Here is a 19,079-nt window from a genome sequence, read left to right as displayed (position 1 = left end):
AAGAAAGAGGAGAAGCCGGGCCGCACGAATAAGTGGATAAGTTTATTTTTTATTTTTACTAAGCATTCTGTATTAAGAATGCTAATATTTTCCCTTATAGAAATGAATGGGTCCGGATTGAGTGCGGGTGCAATGCGTTCACCTCACGCATTGCACCCGTGCGGAAAACTCGCCCGTGTGAAAGAGGCCTAAGGCTAGTTTCACACATGCACTAAAGCTGTCTCCCAGAGTTCACCATATCTGCCAGGCCCCATTGACTATAGTGGGATCCAGACGGTTTCCAGCATGAGCGTCGGGTTTCAGCTGGAAAATAATTTGTATACACACCGGTATTTGTCTGGCTGAAACCTATAACCTGCTTCTAAAACTAACTAGAAAACTGCTTCAGAAAGGCTGTCGTGAAGGTTTTATGAGCTCTAAAAATATCAAACCGAATACTTGGGGAGGGTAGTTTAGTAACATCACTTGAGAAGATTCTGTACTTTTATGACTCCTTAATCAGACAAGTTATTTAAACTGGGGATCACTCCGCAGTGGCATTACTGAGAACGAAGAGCCCCAGATTCCCATTCTTGGCCGGACGGTGGGATAAGACATGAATGTGAGGGTGGGAATGTGTATAGCAGAGTACGATGCTTGTAGAAAGGCTGAGGAAACAGATTTGGGCCTCTAATTCTTGCCAAAGTTCAGACCCCTGCCTAACTACAGTAACTGAGCGGTCATCAAATTTTATAACTTAAAATAGGCTGAAGATGTACCTTTTCCCTATCTATGGCTACGTGGTCAGCACATTTAAAATGTAGCATTTCTGTAAAAAAAAAATCCTAATTCCCTTTTGTGCTGTTCTGCTTATTTTGCCGTTGATATTTTGTGCTGTTTATAAAAAAAAAAGTGCACGGAAACTGTCAGCAAGCATGATAGCTGTTGCTTACAGAAGAAAGATAAAATGAAACCATCTTTGAAAATAAACTACACTTAAAAATAGAACAGAGAGAGATTTCTTGATGAAAAAAACAAACAAAAATGGGAGAGCAGCAAAAGCTGTAGATGGAGGGGGCGGGGTAGGATTGATGGAGGGGGCGGGGTAGGATTGATGGAGGCAAGATGTTAAGTAATTGCTAGGAAACCCAAAGTAACATATCCCACAGAATATACTGACATGAAGTATGCAGCTCTTGTTTTGAGGGTAGGCTTTATCGCATTCAAAACAATGGCACTAAAACAGTAGGAGAACATATGCAGATTTACTTTTAATGTAATAGATGCTTATTAGAGGGATTTGCTAATCTACATCAAAGTTTGTTTTTCTTGGATTTAGCATGTTGGAAGATGACCTTCAGATCAGCGACAGTGAGGACAGTGATGATAATGATGATAATGAAGAGGAGGAGGAGGTAAGTCACCAAGAGCAAATTGTTTTTCGTTTAAATTTATTTTTGGAAAAAACGAACACATCAACCTGAGATGGAGAATGGCATCACTGCTGAGAGGGGAATGTGTTCTGTTACCAGGCATGGATGCTTATCTCATATAAGATGTAAACAATAGATGGTCAGACGGTCCTGTTGAAATTGGCAGCTTTAGCTGAACTATGGCTACCCTAAGGTTACAATGTATGGCAGCCAAGGTTGTCAAACAGCATTTCCCTAGTAGTCAGTTTGAGGGACCAGTAATACTTTCATGTAGGCATGTCATGGGTAAGATCGCCTTCCTACACATACATGGGCATGATGATGATCACATGCGATCTCCTGCTGAAGAATGGCTGTGACGATTCTCCAGCACTTACGGCCAGGATTGTTGAAAACTCAGTTGCCACTTGATAAAACTTTTCTATACTACAATCTATGCAGATATAGAGTTTTGCGGGAAAAGGTTCAGTAAAACTTGTGTATTATACATTTAAATTCCTTCTCATTCTGGGATTTGAAGACAAGAAGACAGTCCTATCAGTGACTGACAGCCTTCCCTCTATGACTGTGTATACAGAGATAGCTGTCAGTCACTGACTGAAGACAAGGAGACGGTCCTATCAGTGACTGACAGCCTTCCCTCTATGACTGTGTATACAGAGATAGCTGTCACTCACTGACTGAAGACAAGGAGACGGTCCTATTAGTGACTGACAGCCTTCCCTCTATGACTGTGTATACAAAGATAGCTGTCAGTCACTGACGGAAGACAAGGAGGAGGTCCTATCAGTGACTGACAGCCTTCCCTCTATGACTGTGTATACAGAGATAGCTATCAGTCACTGATAGGACCGTCTCCTTGTCTTCAGTCAGTGAGTGACAGCTATCTCTGACAGCCTGCCCTCTATGACTGTGTATACAGAGATAGCTGTCAGTCACTGACTGAAGACAAGGAGACGGTCCTATCAGTGATTTACAGCCTTTCCTCTATGACTGTGTATACAGAGATAGCTGTCAGTCACTGACTTCAAGGAGAAGGTCCTATCAGTGATTGACAGCCTTCCCTCTGACTGTGTATACAAAGATAGCTGTCAGTCACTGACTGAAGACAAGGAGACGGTCCTATCAGTGACTGATAGCTATCTCTGTATACACAGTCATAGAGGGAAGGCTGTCAGTCACTGATAGGACCGTCTCCTTGTCTTCAGTCAGTGAGTGACAGCTATCTCTGACAGCCTGCCCTCTATGACTGTATATACAGAGATATCTGTGAGTCACTGACTGAGGACAAGGAGGAGGTCCTATCAGTGACTGACAGCCTGCCCTCTATGACTGTATATACAGTCACTGATAGGACCTCCTCCTTGTCCTCAGTCAATGACTGACAGCTATCTCTGTATATACAGTCATAGAGGGAAGGCTGTCAGTCACTGATAGGACCTCCTCCTTGTCCTCAGTCAGTGACTGACAGCTATCTCTGTATACACAGTCATAGAGGGAAGGCTGTCAGTCACTGATAGGACCGCCTCCTTGTCTTCAGTCAGTGACTGACAGCTATCTCTGTATACACAGTCATAGAGGGAAGGCTGTCAGTCACTGATAGGATCTCCTCCTTGTCTTCAGTCAGTGACTGACAGCTATCTCTGTATACACAGTCATAGAGGGAAGGCTGTCAGTCACTGATAGGACCGTCTCCTTGTCTTCAGTCAGTGACTGACAGCTATCTCTGTATACACAGTCATAGAGGGAAGGCTGTCAGTCACTGATAGGACGACCTCCTTGACTTCAAAGCCCAGAATGAGAGCAGCTATAAATGAATAAATTAAGTTTTACTGACTTCCCATAAAACTATATACCAATCTGCTCAGCTACTCTTGCTCTATAAACTTTTTTTTTTTTTCTTTCTTTTATTACCTTTTATAAAGCGAATACTAGTGAGTTCTTTCATTATGGAGGTGCTCAATACTATGCAGTTGGTGCGGGGAGCGGTAAATACAGCACTTTTGGTAGGGGCTGTACTCACTGCTCCCTGTTCCTCTCTGAGTGCTGCGCTGCACGGTCCTGACTGCATGCAGTGTCAGGTCATAGTGCAGCATGGGCCCAGAGAAAAACAAAAGCAGGAGGATGTGCAGAGTGGGGGCACTCTCCACAGAGGTAATTTTTATTTTATTTTTGTTATTTTTGGTCTGGTCTGATGAGACATAATTTTTTTTTTCTTCTGATTTTCATCCTCTACAACCTAGGTGCATCTTATAAAGAAAAAAATATAGTAGTTTTATGGGGGGAAAAATTCATCAAAATATGAAATGTATTAATTTATCTCTTAATCGATTCTTCTGCTCTATAACTACAGATTAGACATGCATTTTAATTGTGACGTGTGAGAAGTTGATAACAACATAATAAAATTTTATAAAGCATTTTTTTTTCTTCCGCAGATCACTGAAAAACCACTTTCTTCTGCACCATCAAGGTACTTGTGTACATATTTTCTACCATATATGTGCACACTTATTTGTGCATAGAACAATTATTTAGATTTTCTTGAAATGTGGTTACAATAAATAGGAGCAGAATTTTGAAACCTAATATTTTCTTGAAGCGTACGTAAATTTTTAATAAGCTGCCATTTGTGTGTACATGAGTGGGAACACCATATCTGACCATTACGTGACTTGTATCTAGCTTTTTTTTAGCAGTTTTCTGCTTTGCAGGCTGCATGTGTAATTAGCTGTCCCAGAGGTGGTGGAGTGGAGACTGTATTCCGAAGACAGATTTTTATGCCCGAATTGGGCCAAAATTTTGGTACAAGATGGTGCATCTTAGGCCCTGCCACTTTTAATCAAAGCTCCACCCTTTTTGAGCATGTTGGAAAAAAGAAACACTAGATCAGAGGTCTGAAATAGGGATGAGCGAATCGACTTCGGATGAAACATCCGAAGTTAATTCCCATAATGCTTTGTTTGAATACTGTATGGAGCGAGTAGGGCGGTTGCGGGTTGTCTCGGTATCGAGACGATACCGGGATTTGACGTTTATCGATACTAGGCTGCACTACTGTGCAGCCTAGCATCAGAGAACATGGAGCGCGCTGCTGTCAGCGCGCGCCATGTTCTTTCAGCAACACAGGGGACAAGGAGTCGCTTTCTCTCCCTTACCCCCTGTGCCGCTGCTGCCAATAAGAAGTGAGAGGGGCAGGTGCACTGCACCACCAATGAAAGTTAACGTTTAATACAAATATAGGTGCCGGCATCAGAATCACACAGCCGGCACCCTGCCTCTGACAGGGAGCTGCGATCAGCGGCAGTTAACCCCTCAGGTGCAGCAGATAAAATCGATAGATACTCAATTAATACTTTTGTCCCAGTATCGATACGATACCAGGATTTTACATTTATCGATACTAGGCTGCGCTACTGCGCAGCATAGCATCAGAGATCATGGAGCGCCGCACTGCTGTCAGCACGCGCCATGTTCCCTCAGCAGGATCGGGAAGGAGTCACTCTCTCCTACCCCCCAGGCAGCTCCCTGTCAGATGCAGGGTGCAGCTATGTGATTCTGCTGCCGGCACCCGCCTCCTGTATTAAAGGTTAATTATCATTGGTGGCGCAGCCCCCAGTATTAAAATCATTGGTGGCACAGTGCGCGGCCCCCCCCCCCCCCCCAAAATAATAAAATCATTGGTGGCAGTGGCCACAGGGTCCCTTCCTCCTCATTGGTGGCAGTGGCATCTTCTGATCGGAGCCCCAGCAGTGTAATCCTGGGGCTCTGATCGGTTACCATGGCAGCCAGGACGCTACTGAAGCCCTGACTGCCATAGTAATCTCCCTGCTGCTGTGTGCCCAGGGCAGCAGGGAGAGTGTAAAGTCCTATTCACCCTAACAGATCTCTATTAGGGTGAATAGGACAAGGGATGAAAAGATCCCAGGTTCTAGCCCCTAAGAGGGCTAATAGTTATTAAATAAAAAGTTAAAAAAACAAAAACAAATTAAGTATAAATCGCCCCCTTTCCCAATTTTACATATAAAAAATAAACAAACATCACATATTGCCATGTCTGAAAAGTCCAAACTATTAAAATATATATAAAAAATAAACTCCTATGTGATGAACGCCGGCACAGAAAAAAATCAAGACTGCGCGATTCGCTATTTTTTTTTATTCGGTATGCACTTTTTTGGCATATTATTTTTATTTTTTTCTAATGGTATCGAGTATCGCAATAATTTTTTATGGTATCGAAATATAATAAAAATTTTGGAATCTCAACAACCCTAGGAGCGAGCGCTCCGTACAGTATTAGAATGTATTGGCTCCTATGAGCCGAAGTTATTTGTAGTTTTTGAACAGCTGCTGAAGTGCTGGAGGTTGCTAATCCCTGCTTGTGCCATTTTGTGCAGAATTTTAGAGCAGATACATTAGTATATAGTCTTTAGATGACTTCTGTTTGCTAGTTTGTGTAGTTGTGTAGTAGAAGAGTCATTATGTTGAAAGTCCCTGTGTGTTTTGCCCATAATGTCTGAAATGTTAAATATAGAGGAATGATTCGGTATTCGGAAGTGTATTATCATTCTTATAACATATTTGAGCACTCATTTATCTTTTTTTGATGGGTGATTGTCTTCATATTGCTTGGATTCCTTGAAGCTTTTAACATTGCCTGGGTTACATTTGTTCTAAATTCCTAACTTATTGTATATGTTTCGATATTAGGATCGACGGTTGTTTGCACCATGTTTTTTTTTTTTTTTAGTTTTTTTTTTTCATTTTACTTTTAGCTTGATATTATTTCACAGTACATGAAGTAGGGCAAATTAAATGATTTAGGCCTCATGCATACGACCGTTGTATCCGCATCCAAGCCGCAGTATTTGCAGCTTGGATGCGGACCCATTCACTTCATTGGGGCCGCAAAAGATACGGACAGCACTCCATGTGCTGTCCGCATCCTTTGTTCCGTTCCGTAGACCTGCAAAAAAAATATAACCTGTCCTATTTTTGTGGACAAGAATAGGCAGTTATATCAATGGCTGTCCGTGTTGTTCTGCAAGCACACGGATGCCATCCGTGTTTTGCGGATCCTCAATTTGCAGACCGCAAAACGCACAATGGTCGTGTGCATGAGGCCTTAGTCAGGGTTTCCATAAGGCAGCCATGATATGGCTATGGGCTGCTGTTGTGCCCTGCACAACGACCAATAGTCGCACGAGTTTGAATGAAGGTAATACCTCGGTTAACACACAAATACTTGGGTGGGGTTTTGGCTGCAAACTGTTGCCTCAAGGTAAGCCGGCCTGAGTATTATATGATTAATCTGAGATGCAGTATTGTCTGAGAACAGTGATGCAAACTTCTTCAGAAAAGAAAATGTATTCTTGTTAGAGTGTGAAACCTGAGCAACTTATTAGGTTTGAGGGAACTATAAAACAAAAAAACAGTAAATTGATTTATGAAGTAATCGGTTGTTTAAATACAATGTCTTTCTTTATTTCATCTCTATTAAAAACTTCAATTGCACATCCTGAGGAAATGTTACGCGTTTCGATCCTGTGCTGCATTGTTGGACCTGACAAACGTTAGGAGCGGTCATTCACATGCGTTGAGTGTGGGAACGCTGTCATGGACCTTGTCATGTTTCATTTTGGCTCCCTGGCAGTATGGAAATTAGATCCGTTTTAGCAGACTGTACCAGACAGTGACTCATGTGTCTGAGAGGGCGGTATTGCTGGGGGTAGTTGTTCCAATTTGGAATGTTTAGTTATAGCAGATGTTCACAGATTGGTTACTAGTCTGAATGAAGCAGTAGGATGATTTTTTTTTATATATTTTTTTTTAAGTCAAAGGGTGTTTTAAAATGTTGTATTTTGTGCTTATGACCTATGATTGAGGGGGAGAGAAAAATAGATATTGATGCTAAGTGCTTTATTAGGGTGGAATGATGTTGGCCATGATGTTTTGCCATTTGTCCCATGGTGTTCTTGACCTCAAATCCACAGGGTAAATGGCAAATCTTGTCAGTAAAGTTTTCCTAGTTTGTAACATAAGATCAATAGAATTTTAGACATGACCCTCTTGCCAGTACAGATCCTAATGGTTAGTATACATAAGATAATGTATCTGCAGGTCACCTCACAATCATTTTATAATTTTCATTACCAGTGTTGTGCAGTCTCATGTGGACAGCGTGGCCTCAGCACATTCCAGCGGCATAGAGACAGAAGGAAGCGAGAGCGACAGCTCTTCAGACTCAGAAAGTGACAGCGGCTCAAGTGACAGTGAGGTGCCACCACCACCACGAAGATCTCCTAGTCCAGTGGTAATACTTTAGGATTAGTAACCTGTCCCCTAATCCACCTTGAGATGCTGTAACTTATGATGAGGCACAAGCCCTGTCATAAATTAGGTGCGTCCTCCTGCAGTCTGTGAGGCACAGAGCTGCTGTAGATTTCTGTCTTCATTTGCCCCAGAAAACTGATGTAAAGGAAGATAAATTTGTCACGCCCCCTCTCCCACACCTCTTTATGGAAATTGGCCCCCTCTCCCACACCTCTTTATGGAAATTGGCCCCCTCTCCCACACCTCTTTATGGAAATTGGCGAGGGCCGTGTAAAATCCAAGAGATGCATATTTTTGGAAAAGTTTGTGACTTTTTAACGCGACTTTTCAGGCACAAGGGAGATGATATTAATAGTGTCCCCCCCCCTTCCCATAGGGCTTTCTTTTATTTTTTATTTTTCATTGCATCAGATTTTTTTATTTTTTTTGTAGTGGTTATTTAGGGGAAAAAGGTCAGAGAAAAACCTTTTCTAATTGTTTAAATTTCTGTTTTATGGTAGCTTGTTTGATCAATAATTTCTATCCCCATAATAATTCCTGATAGCAGGTGCCAAACCAGCATTCTGTCCTGGTAGCCTTTGCAGTTCGCCACTAGTCCTTTCTTGGTAATGGTAAACCCCTTTAAGCCCCCAAATATGCTGCCTCCTTATGAGCTTAGTTAATATGATATACTGTGACTAACTTGCTCTCGTTGTATTGCAGCATGACACTTCATCTACTGGCATTTGGCAGTTGGGGAACTTTTTGGTCAAACCTGCACCTCTGGCTGAGAACCATAGTACTACAGATAATGAACAAGAAAGCCATTGGGAGAGTAAAGAACATGACTGTCTTTCACCTCCTCCCCATGAATCTCCAAAGACTGAGCCTCAACACAATGTGGATCTTTGGACTTCTCAGGAAGACATTGAGAGCAAACCCACCTTTCCAGATTCCCCCATATCCAGTGAAACTGTTACTCCTAGGCAGACTGTTGGTATAAAACATCCCAGAAGGCCTGTGAAGGCCTCTTTTCAAGAGGAGCCAAAGGGTGGTCTTACTGTGGAAAGTGAACCTGCTCCATACAGATCGCGAGACCAGCCCTCCAAAGAAAAGCCAACTGTGAAAACGAAAATCAAAACCAAATCAAATGAATACAAGGAACCAAATGCCAGCGGTGCACATCCAAATGAAAAAAAGAAGCACAAGAGCTCTCACCACAGTAGTAGCACCACCAAAAAGTGTCCAAGTACTCAAACAGACAAACCACAAAGTGCCCCTTCCCACTTACAATCCCACCCTGTTCCAAAGGTGCACATTGAAAGCAAAAGCAACCACAGGACTAACACGTCTCATCCTGCTGTTGTTGTGCGCGAGGACTGTCATAGGGACAAAGTGTTATTACCCATAGGGGAGAACAGATTACTGCCAGCAGTGAAGAGTGGCCACAAATCTCTAGCTCTAGTTGTCAAAATAGAATTGTCACTGCTATCTAGGATCCCAGGATCATCTAGTAAAAAGAGTCACTCAAAGAATAAGGTGGGAAGTCACAGTTCTCACCACAAGGAGAGGTCTGAGAAGACACACACTCACAGCAAAGAGCACACAAAGAGAAAGGTGAGGCTGTCACTTGGGCGCACACTGCCTGTTTAATCTGCATGTGACCGTTAATGACCATATGCAGTCTAGTTTTAGTCTACCTGAAATGGATACACTTTGTTTTGGGAATACGACAAGAGTTTGAATGAAATGGGTGAGCCCATTGGTTATTGTGGTCAGAATGGGCAATATTGTCTTCATTCTTGTCATGGATGATGGATCCATACCCTCTCGTCATTGTTTGGGTGTTTGGACATACAGTAGTTTTTGGTTCTACTAGATTTAAACATAGGGAGATTGTGAAGCCTTGGAGTTTAGGGAAGTTTCAGTTCTAGTAGAAGCTTCCCTAAGTGATAAGCAGGAAACATTTAGTGTAATCTTCACTCACTGCAAGTTTATATACCATCTGGATGAAATATTTTCTTCGTCGTTTGAGTTGTGCCTTTATATTTAATAATGAAGGACACTGCACTGCTTTATCCAATAGATTAAATACCACCAGCTACTTCTGAATGCTTAAAAAGAACCGGTCACCATGAAATGCAGCGCAGTCTGCAGGAAGCATGTTATAGAGCAGGTGAAGCAGATGGCTATATAGTTCAGTAAAAACTTAGTAGTTTATACATTTAAATCTCTGCTCTTTCGGAGTTCAGTTGTACATGGGGGGAGGTCTTATTAGTGATTGACAGCTAAATATACACACTTAGGCCACATTCACATCTGCCTTGTGAACTCTGGCAGTGTGTTCCGGACCACTGCATCTGGCGAAGCCACCATGCACCGCCGGTTCCACATTCACTTTAATGAGTTCCAGTGGGGATCCAGACACTTTCTGGCATATATGCCAGCTTTCGGTTAGACAGAAAATGCTGTGTGTATTATATTTTGTCCAGCCAAAATCTGGATACAGTGACTGGAACAGAGTCCTGAAGTTCACAATGCTGATGTCAACCCGGCTATACACATGGAATACTGTCAGTCACTGATAATTGTACACTGGAGAGGTGTTATCAGTGATGTCATTCTCTGTGTAAGTGTGTATACAAAGATAGCAGTCAGTCACTAATAGTTATACACAGGGGGGGTATTATCAGTGATTGATAGCATTCTCTGTGTAAGTGTGTATACATAGATAGCTGTCAGTCACTGATAGCTGTACACAGGGCAGGTGTTATCAGTTACTAGACTAGCAAATCTTCTGTTATGTCCCATGTTAAAGTGATTGGTGTGGCCCCAGTGATCAGACACTTATTACCTATTCTGGTGATAGGCGATAAATGTCAAATTTGGAAAACCACTTTACTTATGAGTTCAGTTTTCAGTGTCATTGGCAGTAGCAAGCGGGAAAGGACCGAAACCATTTGAGTCATGTGCATAGTGTACAAAATCTGCGGCTTTTACATAACCCCATATATGTGCGACAATGATAGTCCATGTCATTATGCCAATCATGTCAGATCTGCAGAAGATTTTACCCTTTGTGGCCATATCCCTGCTAGAAATTGGCAGGGGGTTGATCAGGGTATAAAAAGAAAAAAAAACACAATCTGCCATATCAGAGCTTCCTTGTTTCAGTGTCGTGGCTCCCAGGAGCGTGCCACGTTGTAAACATGCACATAACTGCTGCTGGCCAGTCAGTGGTCTGAGGAGCAATGTATGTATGATTGGTTACCGCTACATGCCATACCCCTGTTTACACAGCTCAATCTGCTGCGCAGAAACGATGATTGAGGTGTCCGCGCCAAAGATCATTTCAGCCAATGAACAAGCATTTTCATATTCACGGAGTGATCTGCAGCTCCTTTTACATGGGTAGATTATCGGGAACAAGCATTCATATGAACGTTCATTCTAGAAAATCGGGCTATGTAAATCCACCATTAGTCTCCTAATGTTTTATGCTTCAGACCATCCACCAACCTGAACGATGACTGTTTCAGTATTTTCCATTGCCTACCTTTCTTCAGGAAACTTGCTGTCAGTTCTTCAAGGAAACACGCTAAGATACTTCTCTCTAATTCTTGTCTAAACTGTTGAGGAAACTTTCAAGCATTTTTTTAAAACTTATTGGATACTACTTTTGCCTAATATTATAGAATATGCTGGATTTACTTTGGATATGGGACAGGTTTCATAATTCGTATATTTCACATTATATTCCTTTCCAATATCATGTTCCCCCATGCTTGCAATGAATCTCCCTAAGCTGCACAGGGCAGGCAGACTGGAAAAGATGACAATCTAACTTCAGTCTGTGAAAATGTTTTTCAGTCTGGTCTAATGTGCCGACTCTTCAGGCTTCAGTATAAATGCATGTAGTGCCTGTGCACGACCCATACGTATGTCACTCCTAGGGGAAGTGCAGTCTGCATACAATCCTTTGTGAGTGTGTCTGATTTTGTTCTTCGGTATGTCTACAGAAATCAAGAACATTCTCCCCACCCTTTTTTATTTTTTGTAAAGTCTGGCAGTGAAATATTTCAATCTACTCTTCAGAACCAGTTAATTTTACTCTGCTTGGGGCATCCTTAGACATACCTGGGTAGATCTTAATTTAGATCATATATACCTAGATCAGGCTGTCTAAAAATGCACCAGATTTATCACAGGGGCTCAGGCTGGATGATACATTTGGTGCAGGAACAGACACTTTTGTCTGCCTTTATACAATCTATTGGTTGGCTTGCTTTGCAACTTCCTAGTCACTATCCTACTGTGAGCTTGGTGGATCAGTCTAAAACTTTTGTCATTTTGTGACCAGATTTAGGTGCAATCAGATTAGTAAATGTGGGCCACTGTTCTTGAGGACCGTATCAGAATGCCTGATCTTAAAGGGGGGAGGGGGTTCCAAATTTGAAATGTTATTATTTTTTTTTACACTTATCCCAGAACAAAAGGCTGTATTAAAGAAAGAAAAAAAAACCTTATTCACCTGTTAAATACCCCACTGCTCCACCATAACTTTTGAGCCATTCATCAATCATGTTGCCACTGTAGCCAATAACTGGCCTCAGCGGTCAGATGAGCAAGAATGGCACATGACCGCTTAGGCCAACGATTAGCTGCAGTGGTCACATGAATGATGATTGGCCCATGACCACAGCAGGCCCAGAGGGGAACAGCGTGGGGAGATATTTAGTAGGTTTTATTTTAAAAAATCCCCTTAAAATCACAAGATCGTGTCATATAATAAATGGAGCATATTTTATTCTTTTTTTCAATCGTAGTTTGGCAGTTTGCCCAGGGTCTATGTCTATCCTAATATTGACTCCTTTTTGAACAATAACCTCTCGGTGCATAAACTTTTGCTGTCTACGGCTAGCCATACATATGACAGTTGCTTGTCGGGCAAATGCTCATTTTACCAACTGTGATCTCTCCCGAATAAGGCTAGGGAATAAGCTGCTGCCATATATCTTTGGTGGTGGCTTATCTGCACAAGCATTGGGCATGTTGAAATCCAATAGCCTAGTTCTTAGGTCCTCCAGAAATCTGCCATTGGAAGAGTCATTAGATAGTTGGGCAGACTTGCTGATATCTGCTGTGTAAGACCATCTTAAAGGGGTATTCTAGTCTGATCATTTTAAATAAAAATGAGGTTGGATGCGGCAAAATTAACTAAGAGTGAGTTATCACCTTGCCAATTCCCTGCTGCTGCTGTTTGGACACTGGTTAGATCTCCCCTCTTCTCGCCACTTCCTCTTCTTTGGTTTGACGAGCAGAAAACGACTTGCTCTCAACCAATCACTGGCCAAGTCGAGTCGCCATATATTGTGTTTTACAATTTATTTTTTTATTCCTAGGTGGACGAGGGTGAAAAAAATGGAACACACAAAAAGTTGAAGCTCAGTGATACCAAGCCTTCCACTGCCCACAAAGAATCATCCACAAAAAAGTGAGTTTGGTACTATACAGCCTCTTTCACGGCACCAAAATTTACTACACAGTTGGGGTCATTTATCAACTGGTGAAAAGTAGAACTGGCTTAGTTGCCCATCGGAACCAATCAGATTCCTCCTTTTATTTTCTAGAGAAGCTGTCAAAAATTAAGTTCTACGTTACGCCAGTTTGATAAATGACCCCAAGTATATGTATTATTTTCTATAAATTAAGAAAAATTGCAGCACATTTTACAAAGGCAGTTGGAATTTTTCAACAGTTTCTGTTAGAAGTTAGTTCTGTGTGAAAACCACCTGGCCTTCTTGAAAACACTACCTCTAGAGATTGCCAGTTTTGATTATTGCCGTGTATTTTCTCAAATTTAAGAAAGACAAAAATGCCTTGTGTATTGAGAACTACATCTTTTCATTCTGGTTCCTTCATTTTTTTACAAATGGTTTTAGATGAAGACAAGACTTAGGCTTTTCCTTATATTTTTGTAGACAAGACAGCTATAAAACCATATCTGTCAGTGGAGCCACCGATTGTTCTATAAAGAAAAAAGGGGTTTCATTTGACTGCTTTGCACAACTACCTTTTTTTTTTTTTTTAATAGAGGACAGAATAGTGTAGTCTACCATTCTTCTTTAACAGATATGGTAAGGTGGTACTATGAACATGGTGTGAACATTTATCTTTAAACTTCTGTAGAGAAGTGCCAAAATTGCACACTAGGAAGTCTGTCTGGTCTACTGGCACTCTAGAAGCTGGACCTTGGGTTTGGATTCTCTTTTGGTCCAGCAGATGGGGGTTGTTTTTCCCGCAGCGACACTTGTGTTCTGCACTAACCAAAAAAATCACTTGGTGTATTTAGAAAGTCCCACATTGCCAGACTATAGCAATGCTAAATAGCAATCTAAAATTATTTTCTTCTGTTTTGGTGATTTCTACAGATATTTGAGGAGAGAAAAGACACTCGTTGAATTATTAAAACTGGTGTAAAGTAGAACGGGCTTAGTTGCCCATAGCAACCAATCAGATTCCACCTTTTGTTTTCCAAAGGATCTCTGAATAATGAAAGATCTGATTTAGTTGCTATGGGCAATTAAGCCAGTTTTCCTCTAAACCAGTTTTGATAAATCTCCCCCATAGGGTTAGTACGTTAATGCAGTGACATTCACAACAGTGGTACACACTTTTGGTAAATGGTAACTGCAGGCAGTGCCCTTGATCTCCTTATTCTTGCTTGCCAGTCATATTGGAGTAGAAATATAGTGGAGAATTAGCTGCTGGATGAGTCGTTGAGTCGTTCCATAGGGGGTGCATGTATCTTCCACTCCTGACTGCACAACCCTCAACTAGAGAACTTACCAGACTATTCGATAGTCAGCCCCACAGCAGATTCAGCTAAGGCAATCAACAAGGCGAAATATGTTTTCAAGACTACCAAATAGTCTGCTTTCTAGCTGAGGGTTGTGCAGTCAAGGGTGGCAGTAGCAAGCACCCATCCAGATGCTAATTTCCTGCTGCTTTTGGTGAGTAACATTGAGAGAGCAAAATATAAGTTTTACTATTGAACCATATCCCTCTGAAAATTAAATATTGAGCCATATCCCTCTGAAAATTAAATATGTAAAATATGTGAATTATGACCTACCATAATTTTATGTTGTTGCTATAAGAAGGAATCCACATTTTATCAGTTTTAATATTGTTTTTACATTGTTTTTATATTCAATATCATGATTTTAGAAATACAAAAATACGATGTGGCTATATATGAATTATTTGGTGAATGCATTCCTCCTTTAACATTTTTATGAATTTGTGAAAAAATCACAACAAAGAAAAACATTATATGTTGAGAAAGAACCGAAAATCTTTTAAAAAATCGATATCCCCAAAAATTCGATATCCTAAATAAATAATTAGAGGTTTGAAAAATCGGCAAGTGTGAAGAAGAAGAAAAAATCGAAAGTCCTCAATGAATATAAGTCCAAAGAATTGAAAGTTCAAAAAATCGAAAGTACCGAACTTTACATAAAAAATCGGAAGTATTGAATTATAATTCTGGACTTAGGATCCGGTGCCCAGGTTTTGACGAAAACTCTACAGAGTATATAAGGCGGATCAGGGCTCCAGATGGCGACCAAAATGGTCGCCAATGCGACTTAGAATTTACAAATGGCGACAAGACTTTTTAGTCCTGTCTCCATTTGCGAGTAGACCCTCCGCGGCAGCTCTGCAGTAGAACAGCGGCGGGCACAGGAGCTGATAGTTCTCTGCCCCGCCACCGCCGATGTTCTTCTCAGCCTGAGTCAGCTCGGTCACAGCACGCAGAGACGCTGGCAGCAGGGAGGGGAGGGGCTGGGAGGAGCGTAATCTGATCCTAGAGTGGAGGCTGCTTCTGCCAGCCCCTCCCCTCCCCGCCCACCAACCAATCAGAGCTGAGGCAAGGCAAGGCTAACACTAGCAGCTCTGAGTCACTGACAAGTACAGGGAGAAAGAATCGAATGAGTCACAGGTGAAAAGAACTAAAGATCCGACTTGTGACTCATTCGATTCTTTCTTAGACTCCCTGTACAGTGTGCCCCCCCCCCCCCCCCAACACCCCAGTATAAGAAACATTGGTGGCACAGTGTGCCCCCCCCCCCCAACACCCCAGTATAAGAAACATTGGTGGCACAGTGTGCCCCCCCAACACCCCAGTATAAGAAACATTGGTGGCACAGTGTGCCCCCCCCCCCCCCCCAACACCCCAGTATAAGAAACATTGGTGGCACAGTGTGCCCCCCCCCCCCAACACCCCAGTATCAGAAACATTGGTGGCACAGTGGGAAGTGCTAATGAGGGTTAAAGAATAATTTAAAAAAATTAACTCACCTCCTCCAGTTGATAGCGTTGCTGCCAGTCTCCTGTTCTTGCTTCAGGACCTGTGGTGATGTCACTGAGCTCATCACATGGTCCATTACCATGGTGATGAATCATGTGATGTATCATGTGATGAGCACAGTGATGTCACCACAGGTCCTTTGACAGGTCATGAAGAAAGAACAGGAGACGATCAATTGGAGGAGGTGAGTTAATTTTTATTTTATTTTTTTAACCCTCATTGGCACTGCCCACTGCGCCACCAATGTTTATTATATTGAGGGGGGCACACTGCGCCCCCCAATGTTTATTATACTGGGGTGTTGGGGGGGTGCGCACTGCGCCACCAATGTTTATTATATTGAGGGGGGCACACTGCGCCACCAATGTTTATTATACTGGGGTGTTGGGGGGCGCACTGCGCCACCAATGTTTCTTATATTGAGGGGGGCACACTGCGCCACCAATGTTTATTATACTGGGGTGTGGGGGGGGGCGCACTGCGCCACCAATGTTTATTATAGTGGGGGGGGGGGCGCACTGCTCCACCAATGTTTCTTATATTGGGGGGGGGGGGGGGGGCGCACTGCGCCACCAATGTTTATCATACTGGGGTGTGGGGGGGGGGGGGGGCGCACTACGCCACCAATGTTTGTTATATTGGGGGCGCACACTGCGCCACCAATGTTTATCATACTGGGGTGTTGGGGGAGCGGCACTGCGCCACCAATGTTTATTATATTTACCTTCTACTAAGCATTCTGTATTAATAATGCTATTATTTTCCCTTAGAACCATGTTATAAGGAAAAATAATACAGTGAATAGACTTTCATCCTAGCAACCATGAGTGAAAATCGCACCGCATCCGCACTTGCTTGCGATTTTCACGCAGCCCCATTAGCTTCTATGGGGCCTGCGTTGCGTGAAAAACGCACAACATAGAACATGCTGCGATTTTCACGCAACGCACAAGTGATGTGTGAAAATCACCGCTCATGTGCACAGCCCCATAGAAGTGAATGGGTCCGGATTTAGTGCGGGTGCATTCCGGTATTTTGAATGCCAGATCCTGCACTAATACATTCCTATGGGAAAAAATGCTGGATCCGGCATTCAGGCAAATCTTCAGGTTTTTTTCGCCGGAGATATAACCGTAGCATGCTGCGGTTTTATCTTTTGCCTGATCAGTCAAAATGACTGAACTGAAGACATCCTGATGCATCCTGACTAGGGTTGGGCGATATACCGGTTTTTCGATATACCGCGGTATTAAAAAACGGCGATATGGCGATATCGCCGTTTCCTAATACCGCGGTATATTTCGTTACGTCACAGCTTTAAAAACAGAGTCCGCGGCACCGCTGCGCTGCCCCCACCCATCATTAGCTATATCTCCTCCTGCTTGTTCTGAAGGCGCTGTCTCCGACTCCACCCACCGACCGACGTCTACTCTAACGTCGGAATCAGCACGCCCCCAGGCCGAGACTAGCAGAGCTGAGCGCAGTACACTTACAGACTACAGCAGCAGCGAGTGGCGGGAAAGTTAGTCAGACTCAGAGAAGAACCTGCTACGCTCCGTCCGACTCCCGTCCCACCCACCCCCTGCGGAGAGAAGAGATTCGAGTGACTGTCGACGGGCAGCTATTAAAAGGTGTAAAATGTCACTCCACAGTTCTAACTTCTGCCTATTACCCCAGTTATATGACTTGGCCCAGGCCCAGTGCCCACTCAGTCGGTCCTTCATGCCTGGCTGCGCCGCCTACCAGTGCCACTAGCTGCATGCTCCTGAGCCATCATGAGTCCCTGCACTCCTGTCTCCCTCCAGTACCTCCCGGCTCCCCCATGACTGTTTGACATGATGAGCATGACGGTTGACCAACAAGAAGGAATTATGGTGGGCACCCGGCACACTGGCCAGACAGGTCACCGGTGACAACTTATGTCACAGTCACACAGGTAGCCATAAGACATGGAGGGGGCAGCTGCTGCCCCCCTGCCCCATATACTCTGTCTCCTTTTGTGACTGCTGCACCCCATTATAACTGTATGTAATGGCTCCTTGCGGCTGCGCTCCTTGTGACCCCCCATACAGTATAACGTCTCCTGCTGGCCCCCCATACAGTATAACGTCTCCTGCTGGCCCCCCATACAGTATAACGTCTCCTGCTGGCCCCCCATACAGTATAACGTCTCCTGCTGGCCCCCCATACAGTATAACGTCTCCTGCTGGCCCCCCATACAGTATAACGTCTCCTGCTGGCCCCCCATACAGTATAACGTCTCCTGCTGGCCCCCCATACAGTATAACGTCTCCTGCTGGCCCCCCATACAGTATAACGTCTCCTGCTGGCCCCCCATACAGTATAACGTCTCCTGCTGGCCCCCCATACAGTATAACGTCTCCTGCTGGCCCCCCATACAGTATAACGTCTCCTGCTGGCCCCCCATACAGTATAACGTCTCCTGCTGGCCCCCCATACAGTATAACGTCTCCTGCTGGCCCCCCATACAGTATAACGTCTCCTGCTGGCCCCCCATACAGTATAACGTCTCCTGCTGGCCCCCCATACAGTATAACGTCTCCTGCTGGCCCCCCATACAGTATAACGTCTCCTGCTGGCCCCCCATACAGTATAACGTCTCCTGCTGGCCCCCCATACAGTATAACGTCTCCTGCTGGCCCCCCATACAGTGTAACGTCTCCTGCTGGCCCCCCATACAGTATAACGTCTCCTGCTGGCCCCCCATACAGTGTAACGTCTCCTGCTGGCTGGCCCCCCATACAGTGTAACGTCTCCTTGTGGCTGCCCCCATACAGTGTAAGGTCTCCTTGTGGCTGCCCCCATACAGTGTAAGGTCTCCTTGTGGCTGCCCCCATACAGTGTAAGGTCTCCTTGTGGCTGCCCCCATACAGTGTAAGGTCTCCTTCCCTTGTGGCTGCCCCCATACAGTGTAAGGTCTCCTTGTGGCCGCCCCCATACAGTATAACGTCTCCTTGTGG

General features: G+C 43.6%; 1 protein-coding gene and 1 long non-coding RNA gene across 4 annotated transcripts in view; one reads left to right on the top strand and one right to left on the bottom strand.

Annotated features, from left to right (window-relative positions):
- Positions 1 to 19,079, top strand: part of AFF1 (AF4/FMR2 family member 1) — a 139,489-nt gene that overhangs the window by 84,853 nt on the left and 35,557 nt on the right. For all 3 annotated transcript variants that reach the window (XM_044303751.1, XM_044303744.1, XM_044303760.1), the window contains 5 exons: positions 1,319 to 1,394; positions 3,851 to 3,885; positions 7,572 to 7,728; positions 8,451 to 9,344; positions 13,130 to 13,221. In XM_044303751.1, the coding sequence (XP_044159686.1) occupies positions 1,319 to 1,394; positions 3,851 to 3,885; positions 7,572 to 7,728; positions 8,451 to 9,344; positions 13,130 to 13,221 (1,254 nt within the window). The remainder of the gene's footprint in view (positions 1 to 1,318; positions 1,395 to 3,850; positions 3,886 to 7,571; positions 7,729 to 8,450; positions 9,345 to 13,129; positions 13,222 to 19,079) is intronic.
- LOC122944992 overlaps positions 1 to 19,079 on the bottom strand; it is a 49,935-nt gene that overhangs the window by 16,026 nt on the left and 14,830 nt on the right. The window lies entirely within an intron of this gene.

Source organism: Bufo gargarizans, chromosome 1 (genome assembly GCF_014858855.1).
Source record: "Bufo gargarizans isolate SCDJY-AF-19 chromosome 1, ASM1485885v1, whole genome shotgun sequence".
Taxonomy (NCBI): Eukaryota; Metazoa; Chordata; class Amphibia; order Anura; family Bufonidae; genus Bufo; species Bufo gargarizans.
The sequence above is the reverse complement of the archived record's forward strand: the minus strand, read 5'-3'. Positions and strand labels throughout refer to the sequence as shown.